At 46.3% G+C, this 19,721-nt stretch overlaps 1 protein-coding gene across 3 annotated transcripts in view; it reads left to right on the forward strand.

Annotated features, from left to right (window-relative positions):
• Window positions 1-19,721, forward strand: part of LOC110512290 (alpha-actinin-1) — a 124,018-nt gene that overhangs the window by 77,154 nt on the left and 27,143 nt on the right. For all 3 annotated transcript variants that reach the window (XM_036955342.2, XM_036955343.2, XM_036955344.2), the window contains exons 9-14: window positions 8,910-9,002; window positions 9,785-9,910; window positions 10,100-10,204; window positions 11,139-11,286; window positions 12,631-12,781; window positions 17,148-17,256. In XM_036955342.2, coding sequence (XP_036811237.2) covers window positions 8,910-9,002; window positions 9,785-9,910; window positions 10,100-10,204; window positions 11,139-11,286; window positions 12,631-12,781; window positions 17,148-17,256 — 732 coding nt within the window. The remainder of the gene's footprint in view (window positions 1-8,909; window positions 9,003-9,784; window positions 9,911-10,099; window positions 10,205-11,138; window positions 11,287-12,630; window positions 12,782-17,147; window positions 17,257-19,721) is intronic.

The following is a 19,721-nucleotide window of genomic DNA, read 5'->3' on the forward strand; positions in this document are numbered from 1 at the left end:
ACGCCATCACCAATACGACAATTGAGGAGTGGAAAAAACATTGCCTGGTCCGACAAAATCCCGGTTCCTGTTGCGTCATGCTGATGGCAGAGTCAGGATTTGGCGTCAGCAGCACGAGTCCATGGCCCCCATCCTGCCTGGTGTCAACGGTACAGGCTAGTGGAGGCGATGCTCCCCGTCCAACCTTTAAAACTGGTGTCAACGGTACAGGCTAGTGGAGGCGATGCTCCCCGTCCAACCTTTAAAACTGGTGTCAACGGTACAGGCTAGTGGAGGCGATGCTCCCCGTCCAACCTTTAAAACTGGTGTCAACGGTACAGGCTAGTGGAGGCGATGCTCCCCGTCCAACCTTTAAAACTGGTGTCAACGGTACAGGCTAGTGGAGGCGATGCTCCCCGTCCAACCTTTAAAACTGGTGTCAACGGTACAGGCTAGTGGAGGCGATGCTCCCCGTCCAACCTTTAAAACTGGTGTCAACGGTACAGGCTAGTGGAGGCGATGCTCCCCGTCCAACCTTTAAAACTGGTGTCAACGGTACAGGCTAGTGGAGGCGATGCTCCCCGTCCAACCTTTAAAACTGGTGTCAACGGTACAGGCTAGTGGAGGCGATGCTCCCCGTCCAACCTTTAAAACTGGTGTCAACGGTACAGGCTAGTGGAGGCGATGCTCCCCGTCCAACCTTTAAAACTGGTGTCAACGGTACAGGCTAGTGGAGGCGATGCTCCCCGTCCAACCTTTAAAACTGGTGTCAACGGTACAGGCTAGTGGAGGCGATGCTCCCCGTCCAACCTTTAAAACTGGTGTCAACGGTACAGGCTAGTGGAGGCGATGCTCCCCGTCCAACCTTTAAAACTGGTGTCAACGGTACAGGCTAGTGGAGGCGATGCTCCCCGTCCAACCTTTAAAACTGGTGTCAACGGTACAGGCTAGTGGAGGCGATGCTCCCCGTCCAACCTTTAAAACTGGTGTCAACGGTACAGGCTAGTGGAGGCGATGCTCCCCGTCCAACCTTTAAAACTGGTGTCAACGGTACAGGCTAGTGGAGGCGATGCTCCCCGTCCAACCTTTAAAACTGGTGTCAACGGTACAGGCTAGTGGAGGCGATGCTCCCCGTCCAACCTTTAAAACTGGTGTCAACGGTACAGGCTAGTGGAGGCGATGCTCCCCGTCCAACCTTTAAAACTGGTGTCAACGGTACAGGCTAGTGGAGGCGATGCTCCCCGTCCAACCTTTAAAACTGGTGTCAACGGTACAGGCTAGTGGAGGCGATGCTCCCCGTCCAACCTTTAAAACTGGTGTCAACGGTACAGGCTAGTGGAGGCGATGCTCCCCGTCCAACCTTTAAAACTGGTGTCAACGGTACAGGCTAGTGGAGGCGATGCTCCCCGTCCAACCTTTAAAACTGGTGTCAACGGTACAGGCTAGTGGAGGCGATGCTCCCCGTCCAACCTTTAAAACTGGTGTCAACGGTACAGGCTAGTGGAGGCGATGCTCCCCGTCCAACCTTTAAAACTGGTGTCAACGGTACAGGCTAGTGGAGGCGATGCTCCCCGTCCAACCTTTAAAACTGGTGTCAACGGTACAGGCTAGTGGAGGCGATGCTCCCCGTCCAACCTTTAAAACTGGTGTCAACGGTACAGGCTAGTGGAGGCGATGCTCCCCGTCCAACCTTTAAAACTGGTGTCAACGGTACAGGCTAGTGGAGGCGATGCTCCCCGTCCAACCTTTAAAACTGGTGTCAACGGTACAGGCTAGTGGAGGCGATGCTCCCCGTCCAACCTTTAAAACTGGTGTCAACGGTACAGGCTAGTGGAGGCGATGCTCCCCGTCCAACCTTTAAAACTGGTGTCAACGGTACAGGCTAGTGGAGGCGATGCTCCCCGTCCAACCTTTAAAACTGGTGTCAACGGTACAGGCTAGTGGAGGCGATGCTCCCCGTCCAACCTTTAAAACTGGTGTCAACGGTACAGGCTAGTGGAGGCGATGCTCCCCGTCCAACCTTTAAAACTGGTGTCAACGGTACAGGCTAGTGGAGGCGATGCTCCCCGTCCAACCTTTAAAACTGGTGTCAACGGTACAGGCTAGTGGAGGCGATGCTCCCCGTCCAACCTTTAAAACTGGTGTCAACGGTACAGGCTAGTGGAGGCGATGCTCCCCGTCCAACCTTTAAAACTGGTGTCAACGGTACAGGCTAGTGGAGGCGATGCTCCCCGTCCAACCTTTAAAACTGGTGTCAACGGTACAGGCTAGTGGAGGCGATGCTCCCCGTCCAACCTTTAAAACTGGTGTCAACGGTACAGGCTAGTGGAGGCGATGCTCCCCGTCCAACCTTTAAAACTGGTGTCAACGGTACAGGCTAGTGGAGGCGATGCTCCCCGTCCAACCTTTAAAACTGGTGTCAACGGTACAGGCTAGTGGAGGCGATGCTCCCCGTCCAACCTTTAAAACTGGTGTCAACGGTACAGGCTAGTGGAGGCGATGCTCCCCGTCCAACCTTTAAAACTGGTGTCAACGGTACAGGCTAGTGGAGGCGATGCTCCCCGTCCAACCTTTAAAACTGGTGTCAACGGTACAGGCTAGTGGAGGCGATGCTCCCCGTCCAACCTTTAAAACTGGTGTCAACGGTACAGGCTAGTGGAGGCGATGCTCCCCGTCCAACCTTTAAAACTGGTGTCAACGGTACAGGCTAGTGGAGGCGATGCTCCCCGTCCAACCTTTAAAACTGGTGTCAACGGTACAGGCTAGTGGAGGCGATGCTCCCCGTCCAACCTTTAAAACTGGTGTCAACGGTACAGGCTAGTGGAGGCGATGCTCCCCGTCCAACCTTTAAAACTGGTGTCAACGGTACAGGCTAGTGGAGGCGATGCTCCCCGTCCAACCTTTAAAACTGGTGTCAACGGTACAGGCTAGTGGAGGCGATGCTCCCCGTCCAACCTTTAAAACTGGTGTCAACGGTACAGGCTAGTGGAGGCGATGCTCCCCGTCCAACCTTTAAAACTGGTGTCAACGGTACAGGCTAGTGGAGGCGATGCTCCCCGTCCAACCTTTAAAACTGGTGTCAACGGTACAGGCTAGTGGAGGCGATGCTCCCCGTCCAACCTTTAAAACTGGTGTCAACGGTACAGGCTAGTGGAGGCGATGCTCCCCGTCCAACCTTTAAAACTGGTGTCAACGGTACAGGCTAGTGGAGGCGATGCTCCCCGTCCAACCTTTAAAACTGGTGTCAACGGTACAGGCTAGTGGAGGCGATGCTCCCCGTCCAACCTTTAAAACTGGTGTCAACGGTACAGGCTAGTGGAGGCGATGCTCCCCGTCCAACCTTTAAAACTGGTGTCAACGGTACAGGCTAGTGGAGGCGATGCTCCCCGTCCAACCTTTAAAACTGGTGTCAACGGTACAGGCTAGTGGAGGCGATGCTCCCCGTCCAACCTTTAAAACTGGTGTCAACGGTACAGGCTAGTGGAGGCGATGCTCCCCGTCCAACCTTTAAAACTGGTGTCAACGGTACAGGCTAGTGGAGGCGATGCTCCCCGTCCAACCTTTAAAACTGGTGTCAACGGTACAGGCTAGTGGAGGCGATGCTCCCCGTCCAACCTTTAAAACTGGTGTCAACGGTACAGGCTAGTGGAGGCGATGCTCCCCGTCCAACCTTTAAAACTGGTGTCAACGGTACAGGCTAGTGGAGGCGATGCTCCCCGTCCAACCTTTAAAACTGGTGTCAACGGTACAGGCTAGTGGAGGCGATGCTCCCCGTCCAACCTTTAAAACTGGTGTCAACGGTACAGGCTAGTGGAGGCGATGCTCCCCGTCCAACCTTTAAAACTGGTGTCAACGGTACAGGCTAGTGGAGGCGATGCTCCCCGTCCAACCTTTAAAACTGGTGTCAACGGTACAGGCTAGTGGAGGCGATGCTCCCCGTCCAACCTTTAAAACTGGTGTCAACGGTACAGGCTAGTGGAGGCGATGCTCCCCGTCCAACCTTTAAAACTGGTGTCAACGGTACAGGCTAGTGGAGGCGATGCTCCCCGTCCAACCTTTAAAACTGGTGTCAACGGTACAGGCTAGTGGAGGCGATGCTCCCCGTCCAACCTTTAAAACTGGTGTCAACGGTACAGGCTAGTGGAGGCGATGCTCCCCGTCCAACCTTTAAAACTGGTGTCAACGGTACAGGCTAGTGGAGGCGATGCTCCCCGTCCAACCTTTAAAACTGGTGTCAACGGTACAGGCTAGTGGAGGCGATGCTCCCCGTCCAACCTTTAAAACTGGTGTCAACGGTACAGGCTAGTGGAGGCGATGCTCCCCGTCCAACCTTTAAAACTGGTGTCAACGGTACAGGCTAGTGGAGGCGATGCTCCCCGTCCAACCTTTAAAACTGGTGTCAACGGTACAGGCTAGTGGAGGCGATGCTCCCCGTCCAACCTTTAAAACTGGTGTCAACGGTACAGGCTAGTGGAGGCGATGCTCCCCGTCCAACCTTTAAAACTGGTGTCAACGGTACAGGCTAGTGGAGGCGATGCTCCCCGTCCAACCTTTAAAACTGGTGTCAACGGTACAGGCTAGTGGAGGCGATGCTCCCCGTCCAACCTTTAAAACTGGTGTCAACGGTACAGGCTAGTGGAGGCGATGCTCCCCGTCCAACCTTTAAAACTGGTGTCAACGGTACAGGCTAGTGGAGGCGATGCTCCCCGTCCAACCTTTAAAACTGGTGTCAACGGTACAGGCTAGTGGAGGCGATGCTCCCCGTCCAACCTTTAAAACTGGTGTCAACGGTACAGGCTAGTGGAGGCGATGCTCCCCGTCCAACCTTTAAAACTGGTGTCAACGGTACAGGCTAGTGGAGGCGATGCTCCCCGTCCAACCTTTAAAACTGGTGTCAACGGTACAGGCTAGTGGAGGCGATGCTCCCCGTCCAACCTTTAAAACTGGTGTCAACGGTACAGGCTAGTGGAGGCGATGCTCCCCGTCCAACCTTTAAAACTGGTGTCAACGGTACAGGCTAGTGGAGGCGATGCTCCCCGTCCAACCTTTAAAACTGGTGTCAACGGTACAGGCTAGTGGAGGCGATGCTCCCCGTCCAACCTTTAAAACTGGTGTCAACGGTACAGGCTAGTGGAGGCGATGCTCCCCGTCCAACCTTTAAAACTGGTGTCAACGGTACAGGCTAGTGGAGGCGATGCTCCCCGTCCAACCTTTAAAACTGGTGTCAACGGTACAGGCTAGTGGAGGCGATGCTCCCCGTCCAACCTTTAAAACTGGTGTCAACGGTACAGGCTAGTGGAGGCGATGCTCCCCGTCCAACCTTTAAAACTGGTGTCAACGGTACAGGCTAGTGGAGGCGATGCTCCCCGTCCAACCTTTAAAACTGGTGTCAACGGTACAGGCTAGTGGAGGCGATGCTCCCCGTCCAACCTTTAAAACTGGTGTCAACGGTACAGGCTAGTGGAGGCGATGCTCCCCGTCCAACCTTTAAAACTGGTGTCAACGGTACAGGCTAGTGGAGGCGATGCTCCCCGTCCAACCTTTAAAACTGGTGTCAACGGTACAGGCTAGTGGAGGCGATGCTCCCCGTCCAACCTTTAAAACTGGTGTCAACGGTACAGGCTAGTGGAGGCGATGCTCCCCGTCCAACCTTTAAAACTGGTGTCAACGGTACAGGCTAGTGGAGGCGATGCTCCCCGTCCAACCTTTAAAACTGGTGTCAACGGTACAGGCTAGTGGAGGCGATGCTCCCCGTCCAACCTTTAAAACTGGTGTCAACGGTACAGGCTAGTGGAGGCGATGCTCCCCGTCCAACCTTTAAAACTGGTGCCAACGGTACAGGCTAGTGGAGGCGATGCTCCCCATCCAACCTTTAAAACTGGTGTCAACGGTACAGGCTAGTGGAGGCGATGCTCCCCATCCAACCTTTAAAACTGGTGTCAACGGTACAGGCTAGTGGAGGCGATGCTCCCCATCCAACCTTTAAAACTGGTGTCAACGGTACAGGCTAGTGGAGGCGATGCTCCCCGTCCAACCTTTAAAACTGGTGTCAACGGTACAGGCTAGTGGAGGCGATGCTCCCCGTCCAACCTTTAAAACTGGTGTCAACGGTACAGGCTAGTGGAGGCGATGCTCCCCGTCCAACCTTTAAAACTGGTGTCAACGGTACAGGCTAGTGGAGGCGATGCTCCCCGTCCAACCTTTAAAACTGGTGTCAACGGTACAGGCTAGTGGAGGCGATGCTCCCCGTCCAACCTTTAAAACTGGTGTCAACGGTACAGGCTAGTGGAGGCGATGCTCCCCGTCCAACCTTTAAAACTGGTGTCAACGGTACAGGCTAGTGGAGGCGATGCTCCCCGTCCAACCTTTAAAACTGGTGTCAACGGTACAGGCTAGTGGAGGCGATGCTCCCCGTCCAACCTTTAAAACTGGTGTCAACGGTACAGGCTAGTGGAGGCGATGCTCCCCGTCCAACCTTTAAAACTGGTGTCAACGGTACAGGCTAGTGGAGGCGATGCTCCCCGTCCAACCTTTAAAACTGGTGTCAACGGTACAGGCTAGTGGAGGCGATGCTCCCCGTCCAACCTTTAAAACTGGTGTCAACGGTACAGGCTAGTGGAGGCGATGCTCCCCGTCCAACCTTTAAAACTGGTGTCAACGGTACAGGCTAGTGGAGGCGATGCTCCCCGTCCAACCTTTAAAACTGGTGTCAACGGTACAGGCTAGTGGAGGCGATGCTCCCCGTCCAACCTTTAAAACTGGTGTCAACGGTACAGGCTAGTGGAGGCGATGCTCCCCGTCCAACCTTTAAAACTGGTGTCAACGGTACAGGCTAGTGGAGGCGATGCTCCCCGTCCAACCTTTAAAACTGGTGTCAACGGTACAGGCTAGTGGAGGCGATGCTCCCCGTCCAACCTTTAAAACTGGTGTCAACGGTACAGGCTAGTGGAGGCGATGCTCCCCGTCCAACCTTTAAAACTGGTGTCAACGGTACAGGCTAGTGGAGGCGATGCTCCCCGTCCAACCTTTAAAACTGGTGTCAACGGTACAGGCTAGTGGAGGCGATGCTCCCCGTCCAACCTTTAAAACTGCAAAAGTGTATTTTGCACCTCATGACAAAATGTGTAGAGAATGGCAGGAAATAAGTTTTACAACTGCATAATGTTTTCCCCCCGACAACAAGAGGAACAGTTTGTGTCTTGAATAGTGCTTGTGCCTGTGGGAACCCCTTCCCTAGGACATCTGTGTCCTTGGCTGGGCCTAATGTCTTTATTGTTTTGAAACTTCTGTATGTGTAATGTTTACTGTTAATTTTGATTGTTTATTTCACTTTATATATTCACTTTATAGATTATCTACCTCACTTGCTTTGGCAATGTTAACACACGTTTCCCATGCCAATAAAGCCCCTTGAATTGAATTGATATCTAGATAGGTAGGTATCTAGAGAGAGATAGTTAGATATCTAGATAGACAGAAATCAATAGATATCTAGATAGACAGATATCTAGATAGACAGATATCTAGATAGACAGATATCTAGAGAGATACAGATAGGTTTAGATATCTAGATAGACAGATATCAATAGAGATATAGATAGGTTTAGAGATCTAGATAGACAGATATCTAGAGAGATATAGAGGTTTAGTTATCTAGATTGACAGATATCTATAGATATCTAGATAGACACATATCTAGAGAGCTACAGATAGGTTTAGATATCTAGATATACAGGTATTTATAGATAGATAGATATCTAGAGAGATATAGATAGGTTTAGATATCTAGATAGACAGTTAAGTATCTAGAGGGAGAGAGAGTTAGATATCTAGATAGACAGATATCTAGAGAGATATAGATAGACAGATATCTAGAGAGATACAGATAGGTTTAGATATCTAGATAGACAGATATCTAGAGAGATACAGAGAGGTTTAGATATCTAGATAGACAGATATCTAAAGAGATATAGAGAGGTTTAGATATCTAGATATACATATCTATAGATAGACAGATATCTAGAGAGATACAGAGAGGTTTAGATATCTAGATAGACAGATATCTAGAGAGATACAGATAGGTTTAGATAGACATATATCTAGAGAGATACAGATAGACAGATATCTAGAAAGATACAGATAGGTTTAGATATCTAGATAGAGAGATATAGAGAGGTTTAGATATCTAGATAGACAGATATATAGAGAGGTTTAGATATCTAGATAGACAGATATCTAGATAGACAGATATCAATAGAGATATAGATAGGTTTAGATATCTAGATAGACAGATATCTATAGATATCTAGATATACACATATCTAGAGAGATACAGATAGGTTTAGATATCTAGATGTACAGGTATTTATAGATGGATATGTAGAGAGATATAGATAGGTTTAGATATCTAGATAGACAGATATCTAGAGAGAGATAGATAGGTTTAGATATCTAGAGAGATACAGATATGTTTAGATATCTAGATAGACAGATATCTAGAGAGATACAGAGAGGTTTAGATATCTAGATAGACAGATATCTAGAGAGATACAGAGAGGTTTAGATATCTAGAGAGATACAGATAGGTTTAGATATCCAGATAGACAGTTAAGTATCTAGAGGGAGAGAGAGTTAGATATCTAGATAGACAGTTAAGTATCTAGAGGGAGAGAGAGTTAGATATCTAGATAGACAGTTAAGTATCTAGAGGGAGAGAGAGTTAGATATCTAGATAGACAGTTAAGTATCTAGAGGGAGAGAGAGTTAGATATCTAGATAGACAGTTAAGTATCTAGAGGGAGAGAGAGTTAGATATCTAGATATTATTTTTCCTTGATTATGCAATGCAGCCATGTCATGTCTAACTCATTGACTACTGTAACAGTTCCCATGGTGACGATAGAACGTATTCCTTCCTGTTCCTCCCCCAGGCGGAGACGGCGGCCAATAGGATCTGCAAGGTGTTGGCTGTCAACCAGGAGAATGAGCAGCTGATGGAGGACTACGAGAAGCTGGCTAGTGACGTGAGCACTCTGTCCCTCCTCTGTCCTCCTCCCCTTAATGTCCCTGCACCGCCCTCTCTCCCACCTCTCTGCCCCATCTCCCTGCATCCCTCACCTCCTTCTTCCACACGTCCAGAGGATTGTTGCTCTGACAGCGTAGAGACCTCGCCAGGTCACACAACACAGGTGACACGTGTTCAGGGTGACAACCAAGTATCGGAGAATGTGATAAGTGCAAAGCCACAAAATGAGTAGCCTGGGTACCCAGGTCTGTTTGTGCCGACGTGCCACTTCTTCAAACTCCTTGGATCGTTTAACATGGTTAAGGAGTGGGTGGAATGATACCACAAACAGATCTGGGACACCAGGCTAACAAATTAATTAAAGTTAGCTTCCTACTTTCTCATTGTCCTAAAGACATTAGTTATTCACTATTAGTAACAACGTTCTCTCTCTCTCTCTCTCTGTCTCTCTCTCTCACTCCCTCTCTCTCTCTCTCTCTCTCTCTCACTCCCTCTCTCTCTGTCTCTCTCTCTCTCTCTCTCTCTGTCTCTCTCTCTCACTCCCTCTCTCTCTCTCTCTCTCTCTCCCTCTCTCTCTGTCTCTCTTTCTCTCTGCCTTTCCCTCTCTCTCTTTGTCTCTCTCTCTCTCCCTCCCTCTCTCTCTTTGTCTCTCTCTCTCTCTCTGTCTGTCTCTCTCTCTCTCTCTGTCCTCATTGTTTTAACCTCACCTTTACCACTCCTCGTTTTGCCCTTGCTGCCCCGTTATACCTGCACTGTCTGTCCCCTCTCCCTACATCATAGCTCCTGGAGTGGATCCGTCGCACCATCCCGTGGCTGGAGAACCGTGCCCCAGAGAACACCATGCTGGCTATGCAGCAGAAGCTGGAGGACTTCAGGGACTATCGACGTCAACACAAACCCCCCAAGGTTTGACTTCCCGTTGGGGCCAACACACCCACTTGGATTGTTAGAATCGTGTCATTAATTCTGTACTTTGTGTTGTATCTGTGAAGGAGGGGTTCCCCTTTTAAAAGAGACACATTTTTTCAGAGTAATAATGAAAATGTGTATGTTAGTTACTTTGGATGAAAAAGTGTTTTTACTGTGATATTAAAGGTCCAGGAGAAGTGCCAGCTGGAGATCAACTTCAACACCCTGCAGACCAAGCTGAGGCTGAGCAACAGGCCTGCCTTCATGCCCTCTGAGGGGAAGATGGTGTCGGTAGGTAGCCCACGTCGTACACTACCTAGTACACTAAACACATACCTCTCTCTCTCTCCCTCTCCCCCTCTCTCCCTCTCTCTCTGTCACTCTCGCTCTCTGTCTCTGTCTCTGTCTGTCGTTGTCCCTGTGTCTCTGTGTCTTTCTCTCTGTGTTTCTGTGTCTCTGTGTCACTGTCTATGTCTCTCTGTCTCTGTGTCTCTGTGTCTCTGTCTCTCTCTCTCTCTGTCTCTCTCTCTCTCTCTGTCTCTCTCTCTCTGTCTCTCTCTCTTTCTCTCTGTCTCTTTCTCTCTGTCTCTCTCTGTCTCTCTCTGTCTCTCTCTCTGTCTCTTTCTCTCTGTCTCTGTCTCTCTCTGTCTCTGTCTCTTTCTCTCTGTCTCTGTCTCTCTCTCTCTGTCTCTCTCTCTTTCTCTCTGTCACTCTCTCTGTCTCTTTCTCTCTCTCTCTGTCTCTCTCTGTCTCTCTCTGTCTCTTTCTCTCTGTCACTCACTCTCTCTGTCACTCTCTCTTTCTCTCTGTCACTCTCTCTCTGTCTCTTTCTCGCTGTCTCTCTCTCTTTCTCTCTGTCACTCTCTCTCTCTGTCTCTTTCTCTCTCTCTCTCTCTCTGTCTCTGTCTCTTTCTCTCTGTCACTCACTCTCTCTGTCTCTCTCTCTGTCTCTCTCTGTCTCTGTCTCTGTCTCTTTCTCTCTGTCACTCACTCTCTCTCTCTCTCTCGCTCTCTCTCTCTCCACATGCTTACTCTCTCTACCACGCTGAGCCTGATGCTGGATCCTGTCTGTTTTGTTGTGTATTAGCTGTCAGCTGACCTGCTGTGTGTTACAGAATTTCTGTTCAGTAAAAACTGTGAAAGGAAAACCTGCGCTCACTGAAATATTCCTTAAATGTCAATGTTCTTTAGCAGCAGCCAAAGGTCAAACTGTATTTCTGTGCAGGACGTCTCTAACGCGTGGGGCGGCCTGGAGGGGGCGGAGAAGGGTTATGAGGAGTGGCTCCTCAACGAGATACGTCGGCTGGAGAGACTCGACCACCTGGCCGAGAAGTTTCGGCAGAAAGCAGCCACCCACGAAGCCTGGACTGAAGGTACCAGAGCAAGGCTAAGCGTTTTGCAAGAACACCACTTCTGTTAGCTTTTGACCGTTTGAATTGAAAACAAACACTGTAAGTGACCTTAAAGGGGCAATCAGCAGTTACAACAATAACAAAAACTCTGCCCCGCCATTGTTTCTTCCACTCTCAAATGAATGAATGAATGAATGAATATACTGTACATAGCTATGGATTTAAGGACTGACCTGCCATGATATCAAAGTTGTAGTTTTAAACATGTTTTGAGGAGGCTATGTAGTGTTTGTTTACGTTTACTTTGTTTACAAACATTGGAGTAAAAACAAGCTTATATGTTGGGTTCTCTTGAACTAAACTCACGAGGCGTTATGAGGTTATATTCTTCAAGAATCAATGAGGACACGTCATCAATGAGTACACATCATCAATGAGTACACATCAATGAGTACACGTCATCAATGAGTACACGTCATCAATGAGAACACGTCATCAATGAGAACACGTCATCAATGAGGACACGTCATCAATGAGTGCACGTCATCAATGAGTACACGTCATCAATGAGGACACGTCATCAATGAGGACACGTCATCAATGAGTACACATCATCAATGAGTACACGTCATCAATGAGAACACGTCATCAATGAGGACACGTCATCAATGAGTGCACGTCATCAATGAGTACACGTCATCAATGAGGACACGTCATCAATGAGGACACGTCATCAATGAGGACACGTCATCAATGAGTACACGTCATCAATGAGTGCACGTCATCAATGAGGACACATCATCAATGAGTACACGTCATCAATGAGGACACATCATCAATGAGTACACGTCATCAATGAGTACACGTCATCAATGAGTGCACGTCATCAATGAGGACACATCATCAATGAGTACACGTCATCAACGAGTGCACGTCATCAATGAGTGCACGTCATCAATGAGGACACGTCATCAATGAGTACACGTCATCAATGAGGACACGTCATCAATGAGTACACGTCATCAATGAGGACACGTCATCAATGAGTACACGTCATCAATGAGTACACGTCATCAATGAGTACACATCATCAATGAGTACACATCATCAATCAGTACACATCATTCATTTCTAAGTCCAAAACTGGATGTACAGTAACTGCAGATTGCCCTTTAATTTTTTTAGCCATAAATGATTTGATATGGAATTGAAGACCGCTGTGTGCAGCACCTCTAACATGTATCCTCTTTAGGCTGGCTTTGTTCAACATACTGTAGATTCTGTATTAGTTGACTTACTTTATCCATTTTCCATTAGGCCTTTATATTGCTGTGTAATGTCTGTGATGTGTGTCTCCCCCTGCAGGTAAGGAGGAGATGCTGCAGGCGCGGGACTTTGAGACGGCCTCTCTGTCTGAGATCAAGGCTCTGCTGAAGAAACACGAGGCCTTCGAGAGCGACCTGGCCGCACACCAGGACCGCGTAGAGCAGATAGCTGCCATCGCTCAGGAGTTAAAGTAAGGAGGGAGGGAGGGAGGGAGGGAGGGAGGGATGGGTGGAGGGAGGGAGTTGAGGGAGGGAGGGAGGGAGGGAGGGAGGGAGGGAGGAATGGATGGGTAGAGGGAGGGATGGAGGGAGGGAGGGGTAGAGGGAGGCAGGGAGGAAGGGAGGGAGGGGTAGAGGGAGGGATGGGTGGAGGGAGGGAGGGATGGAGGGAGGGAGGGGTAGAGGGAGGGAGGGAGGGAGGAAGGGATGGGTAGAGGGAGGGAGGAAGGGAGGGATGGGTAGAGGGAGGGAGGGAGGGGTACAGGGAGGGAGGGAGGGATGGGTAGAGGGAGGGAGGGGTAGAGGGAGGGAGGGATGGGTAGAGGGAGGGAGGGATGGGTAGAGGGAGGGAGGGAGGGAGGGATGGGTAGAGGGAGGGAGGGATGGGTAGAGGGAGGGAGGGAGGGATGGGTAGAGGGAGGGAGGGATGGGTGGAGGGAGGGATGGGTAGAGGGAGGGAGGGAGGGATGGTAGAGGGAGGGATGGGTGGAGGGAGGGATGGGTAGAGGGAGGGAGGGAGGGATGGGTAGAGGGAGGGAGGGGTAGAGGGAGGGAGGGATGGGTAGAGGGAGGGAGGGATGGGTAGAGGGTGGGAGGGATGGGTAGAGGGTGGGAGGGATGGGTAGAGGGAGGGAGGGATGGGTAGAGGGAGGGAGGGAGGGAGGGATGGGTAGAGGGAGGGAGGGATGGGTAGAGGGAGGGAGGGATGGGTAGAGGGAATCAATCATTTTGTAGTCGAACGTCCACCACTACATCATCGTTGTTACTGGTTTGCCGACGACACAACAGTGGAAGGCCTGATCACCGACAACGACGAGACAGCCTATAGGAAGGAGTTCAGTGACAACAACCTCTCCCTCAATGGGATCAAGACAAAGGAGATGATCGTGGACTACAGGAAAAGGAGGGCCGAGCCACGCCCCCATTCTCATCGACGGGGCTGCAGTTGAGCAGGTTGAGAGCTTCAAGTTCCTTGGTGTCCACATTACCAACAAGACTAAAAAGATTTGGCATGGGTCCTCAGATCCTCAAAATGTTCTACAGCTGCACCATCGAGAGCATCCTGACCGGTTGGCAACTGCTTGGCCTCCGACCGCCAGGCACTACAGAGGTACTGGGTCGTATGCACTACCATCACTGGGGGCCAAGCTTCCTGCCATCCAGGACCTCTATACCAGGCGGTGTCAGAGGAAGGCCCTAAAAATTCACCAGTCACTCAAGTCACAGGCTGTTCTCTCTGCTACAACATGGCAATCGGTACCGGAGTGCCAAGTCTAGGTCCAAAAGGCTTCTCAACAGCTTCTACCCCCCAAGCCATAATTCTGCTGAACAGCTAATCAAATGATTTGTGTAACACTTTTCTGGTTACTACATGATTCCATATGTGTTATTTCATAGTTTTGATGTCTTCACTATTATTCTACAATGCAAAATTAAGAAAAGTGAGTAGGTGTGTCCAAACCTTTGACCATTTTTTATACTTTCTTACCACTTATTTTTATTAAAACTGCATTGTTGGTTAAGGGGCTTGTAAGTAAACATTTCACTGTAAGGTCTACTACACCTGTTGTATTCAGCATTTCACTGTAAGGTCTACTACACCTGTTGTATTCAGCATTTCACTGTAAGGTCTACTACACCTGTTGTATTCAGCATTTCACTGTGAGGTCTACTACACCTGTTGTATTCAGCATTTCACTGTGAGGTCTACTACACCTGTTGTATTCAGCATTTCACTGTCAGGTCTACTACACCTGTTGTATTCAGCATTTCCCTGTCAGGTCTACTACACCTGTTGTATTCAGCATTTCACTGTCAGGTCTACTACACCTGTTGTATTCAGCATTTCACTGTAAGGTCTACTACACCTGTTGTATTCAGCATTTCACTGTCAGGTCTACTACACCTGTTGTATTCAGCATTTCACTGTAAGGTCTACTACACCTGTTGTATTCAGCATTTCACTGTAAGGTCTACCTACACCTGTTGTATTCAGCATTTCACTGTGAGGTCTACTACACCTGTTGTATTCAGCATTTCACTGTCAGGTCTACTACACCTGTTGTATTCAGCATTTCACTGTAAGGTCTACTACACCTGTTGTATTCAGCATTTCACTGTAAGGTCTACCTACACCTGTTGTATTCAGCATTTCACTGTAAAGTCTACTACACCTGTTGTATTCAGAATTTCACTGTGAGGTCTACTACACCTGTTGTATTCAGCATTTTACTGTAAGGTCTACCTACACCTGTTGTATTCAGCATTTCACTGTGAGGTCTACTACACCTGTTGTATTCAGCATTTCACTGTGAGGTCTACTACACCTGTTGTATTCAGCATTTCACTGTCAGGTCTACTACACCTGTTGTATTCAGCATTTCACTGTGAGGTCTACTACACCTGTTGTATTCAGCATTTCACTGTAAGGTCTACTACACCTGTTGTATTCAGCATTTCACTGTAAGGTCTACTACACCTGTTGTATTCAGCATTTCACTGTAAGGTCTACTACACCTGTTGTATTCAGCATTTCACTGTGAGGTCTACTACACCTGTTGTATTCAGCATTTCACTGTGAGGTCTACTACACCTGTTGTATTCAGCATTTCACTGTGAGGTCTACTACACCTGTTGTATTCAACATTTCACTGTAAGGTCTACTACACCTGTTGTATTCAGCATTTCACTGTGAGGTCTACTACACCTGTTGTATTCAGCATTTCACTGTAAGGTCTACTACACCTGTTGTATTCAGCATTTCACTGTAAGGTCTACTACACCTGTTGTATTCAGCATTTCACTGTGAGGTCTACTACACCTGTTGTATTCAGCATTTCACTGTAAGGTCTACTACACCTGTTGTATTCACCATTTCACTAAGGTCTACTACACCTGTTGTATTCAGCATTTCACTGTAAGGTCTACTACACCTGTTGTATTCAGCATTTCACTGTAAGGTCTACTACACCTGTTGTATTCAGCATTTCACTGTAAGGTCTACTACACCTGTTGTATTCAGCATTTCACTGTAAGGTCTACAGCTGTTGTATTCAGCATTTAACTGTGAGGTCTACTACACCTGTTGTATTCAGCATTTCACTGTGAGGTCTACTACACCTGTTGTATTCAGCATTTCACTGTAAGGTCTACTACACCTGTTGTATTCAGCATTTCACTGTAAGGTCTGCTACACCTGTTGTATTCAGCATTTCACTGTGAGGTCTACTACACCTGTTGTATTCAGCATTTCACTGTAAGGTCTGCTACACCTGTTGTATTCAGCATTTCACTGTAAGGTCTACTACACCTGTTGTATTCAGCATTTCACTGTGAGGTCTACTACACCTGTTGTATTCAGCATTTCCCTGTAAGGTCTACTACACCTGTTGTATTCAGCATTTAACTGTGAGGTCTACTACACCTGTTGTATTCAGCATTTCACTGTGAGGTCTACTACACCTGTTGTATTCGGCATTTCACTGTGAGGTCTACTACACCTGTTGTATTCAGCATTTCACTGTGAGGTCTACTACACCTGTTGTATTCAGCATTTCACTGTGAGGTCTACTACACCTGTTGTATTCAGCATTTCACTGTAAGGTCTACTACACCTGTTGTATTCAGCATTTCACTGTGAGGTCTACTACACCTGTTGTATTCAGCATTTCACTGTAAGGTCTACTACACCTGTTGTATTCAGCATTTCACTGTGAGGTCTACTACACCTGTTGTATTCAGCATTTCACTGTAAGGTCTACTACACCTGTTGTATTCAGCATTTCACTGTCAGGTCTACTACACCTGTTGTATTCAGCATTTCACTGTGAGGTCTACTACACCTGTTGTATTCAGCATTTCACTGTAAGGTCTACTACACCTGTTGTATTCAGCATTTCACTGTAAGGTCTACTGCACCTGTTGTATTCAGCATTTCACTGTAAGGTCTGCTACACCTGTTGTATTCAGCATTTCACTGTAAGGTCTACTACACCTGTTGTATTCAGCATTTCACTGTGAGGTCTACTACACCTGTTGTATTCAGCATTTCACTGTGAGGTCTACTACACCTGTTGTATTCAGCATTTCACTGTAAGGTCTACTACACCTGTTGTATTCAGCATTTCACTGTCAGGTCTACTACACCTGTTGTATTCAGCATTTCACTGTAAGGTCTACTACACCTGTTGTATTCAGCATTTCACTGTGAGGTCTACTACACCTGTTGTATTCAGCATTTCACTGTGAGGTCTACTACACCTGTTGTATTCAGCGCACGTGACACATAAAATGTGATGTGATATAACGTCTGTCTCTTTCTTGTCCCCCCCCCCCCAGTGAGCTAGACTACTATGACTCCCCCAGTGTGAACAGTCGATGCCAGAGGATATGTGACCGATGGGACGCCCTAGGAGCCCTGACCCAGAAACGCAGCGACGCTCTGCAGGTACTGTAGGAGGAACCTGAAACTTAGAATTGCTAGAAAGGACAAAGGCCCCCTCAGACCCACACACATAATGGTAACTAATGTGAATGGGTTCTCTTCTTCACAGTGGAATGACTGTCCAATACTATATGAATATTTGTATTAATTTATTTGACTTGGACCATGTACAATAAACATTGCCCCAACCTTTGAGTTACACAGATTATTATTCTAGATTATTCTCATCTGTAGTCCTTTGTGATTATTATTCTAGATGACTCTCATCTGTAGTCCTTTGTGATTATTATTCTAGATGATTCTCATCTGTAGTCCTTTGTGATTATTATCCTAGATTATTCTCATCTGTAGTCCTTTGTGATTATTATTCTAGATGATTTCTCATCTGTAGTCCTTTGTGATTATTATTCTAGATGACTCTCATCTGTAGTCCTTTGTGATTATTATTCTAGATGATTCTCATCTGTAGTCCTTTGTGATTATTATCCTAGATTATTCTCATCTGTAGTCCTTTGTGATTATTATTCTAGATGATTCTCATCTGTAGTCCTTTGTGATTATTATTCTAGATTATTCTCATCTGTAGTCCTTTGTGATTATTATTCTAGATGATTTCTCATCTGTAGTCCTTTGTGATTATTATTCTAGATGACTCTCATCTGTAGTCCTTTGTGATTATTATTCTAGATGATTCTCATCTGTAGTCCTTTGTGATTATTATCCTAGATTATTCTCATCTGTAGTCCTTTGTGATTATTATTCTAGATGATTCTCATCTGTAGTCCTTTGTGATTATTATTCTAGATGATTCTCATCTGTAGTCCTTTGTGATTATTATTCTAGATGATTTCTCATCTGTAGTCCTTTGTGATTATTATTCTAGATGATTTCTCATCTGTAGTCCTTTGTGATTATTATTCTAGATGATTTCTCATCTGTAGTCCTTTGTGATTATTATTCTAGATGACTCTCATCTGTAGTCCTTTGTGATTATTATTCTAGATGACTCTCATCTGTAGTCCTTTGTGATTATTATTCTAGATGATTTCTCATCTGTAGTCCTTTGTGATTATTATTCTAGATGACTCTCATCTGTAGTCCTTTGTGATTATTATTCTAGATTATTCTCATCTGTAGTCCTTTGTGATTATTATTCTAGATGACTCTCATCTGTAGTCCTTTGTGATTATTATTCTAGATGACTCTCATCTGTAGTCCTTTGTGATTATTATTCTAGATGATTTCTCATCTGTAGTCCTTTGTGATTATTATTCTAGATGATTTCTCATCTGTAGTCCTTTGTGATTATTATTCTAGATTATTCTCATCTGTAGTCCTTTGTGATTATTATTCTAGATGATTTCTCATCTGTAGTCCTTAGTGATTATTATTCTAGATGATTCTCATCTGTAGTCCTTTGTGATTATTATTCTAGATTATTCTCATCTGTAGTCCTTTGTGATTATTATTCTAGATTATTCTCATCTGTAGTCCTTTGTGATTATTATTCTAGATGATTTCTCATCTGTAGTCCTTTGTGATTATTGTTCTAAATGATTCTCATCTGTAGTCCTTTGTGATTATTATTCTAGATTATTTCTCATCTGTAGTCCTTTGTGATTATTATTCTAGATTATTCTCATCTGTAGTCCTTTGTGATTATTATTCTAGATGATTTCTCATCTGTAGTCCTTTGTGATTATTATTCTAGATTATTCTCATCTGTAGTCCTTTGTGATTATTATTCTAGATGATTTCTCATCTGTAGTCCTTTGTGATTATTATTCTAGATTATTCTCATCTGTAGTCCTTTGTGATTATTATTCTAGATGACTCTCATCTGTAGTCCTTTGTGATTATTATTCTAGATTATTCTCATCTGTAGTCCTTTGTGATTATTATTCTAGATGATTCTCATCTGTAGTCCTTTGTGATTATTATTCTAGATGACTCTCATCTGTAGTCCTTTGTGATTATTATTCTAGATTATTCTCATCTGTAGTCCTTTGTGATTATTATTCTAGATGATTTCTCATCTGTAGTCCTTTGTGATTATTATTCTAGATTATTCTCATCTGTAGTCCTTTGTGATTATTATTCTAGATGACTCTCATCTGTAGTCCTTTGTGATTATTATTCTAGATGACTCTCATCTGTAGTCCTTTGTGATTATTATTCTAGATTATTCTCATCTGTAGTCCTTTGTGATTATTATTCTAGATGATTCTCATCTGTAGTCCTTTGTGATTATTATTCTAGATGATTTCTCATCTGTAGTCCTTTGTGATTATTATTCTAGATGACTCTCATCTGTAGTCCTTTGTGATTATTATTCTAGATGATTTCTCATCTGTAGTCCTTTGTGATTATTATTCTAGATGATTTCTCATCTGTAGTCCTTTGTGATTATTATTCTAGATGATTCTCATCTGTAGTCCTTTGTGATTATTATTCTAGATGACTCTCAT

Source organism: Oncorhynchus mykiss, chromosome 19, assembly GCF_057628025.1.
Source record: "Oncorhynchus mykiss isolate SJ-2025 chromosome 19, ASM5762802v1, whole genome shotgun sequence".
Taxonomy (NCBI): domain Eukaryota; kingdom Metazoa; phylum Chordata; class Actinopteri; order Salmoniformes; family Salmonidae; genus Oncorhynchus; species Oncorhynchus mykiss.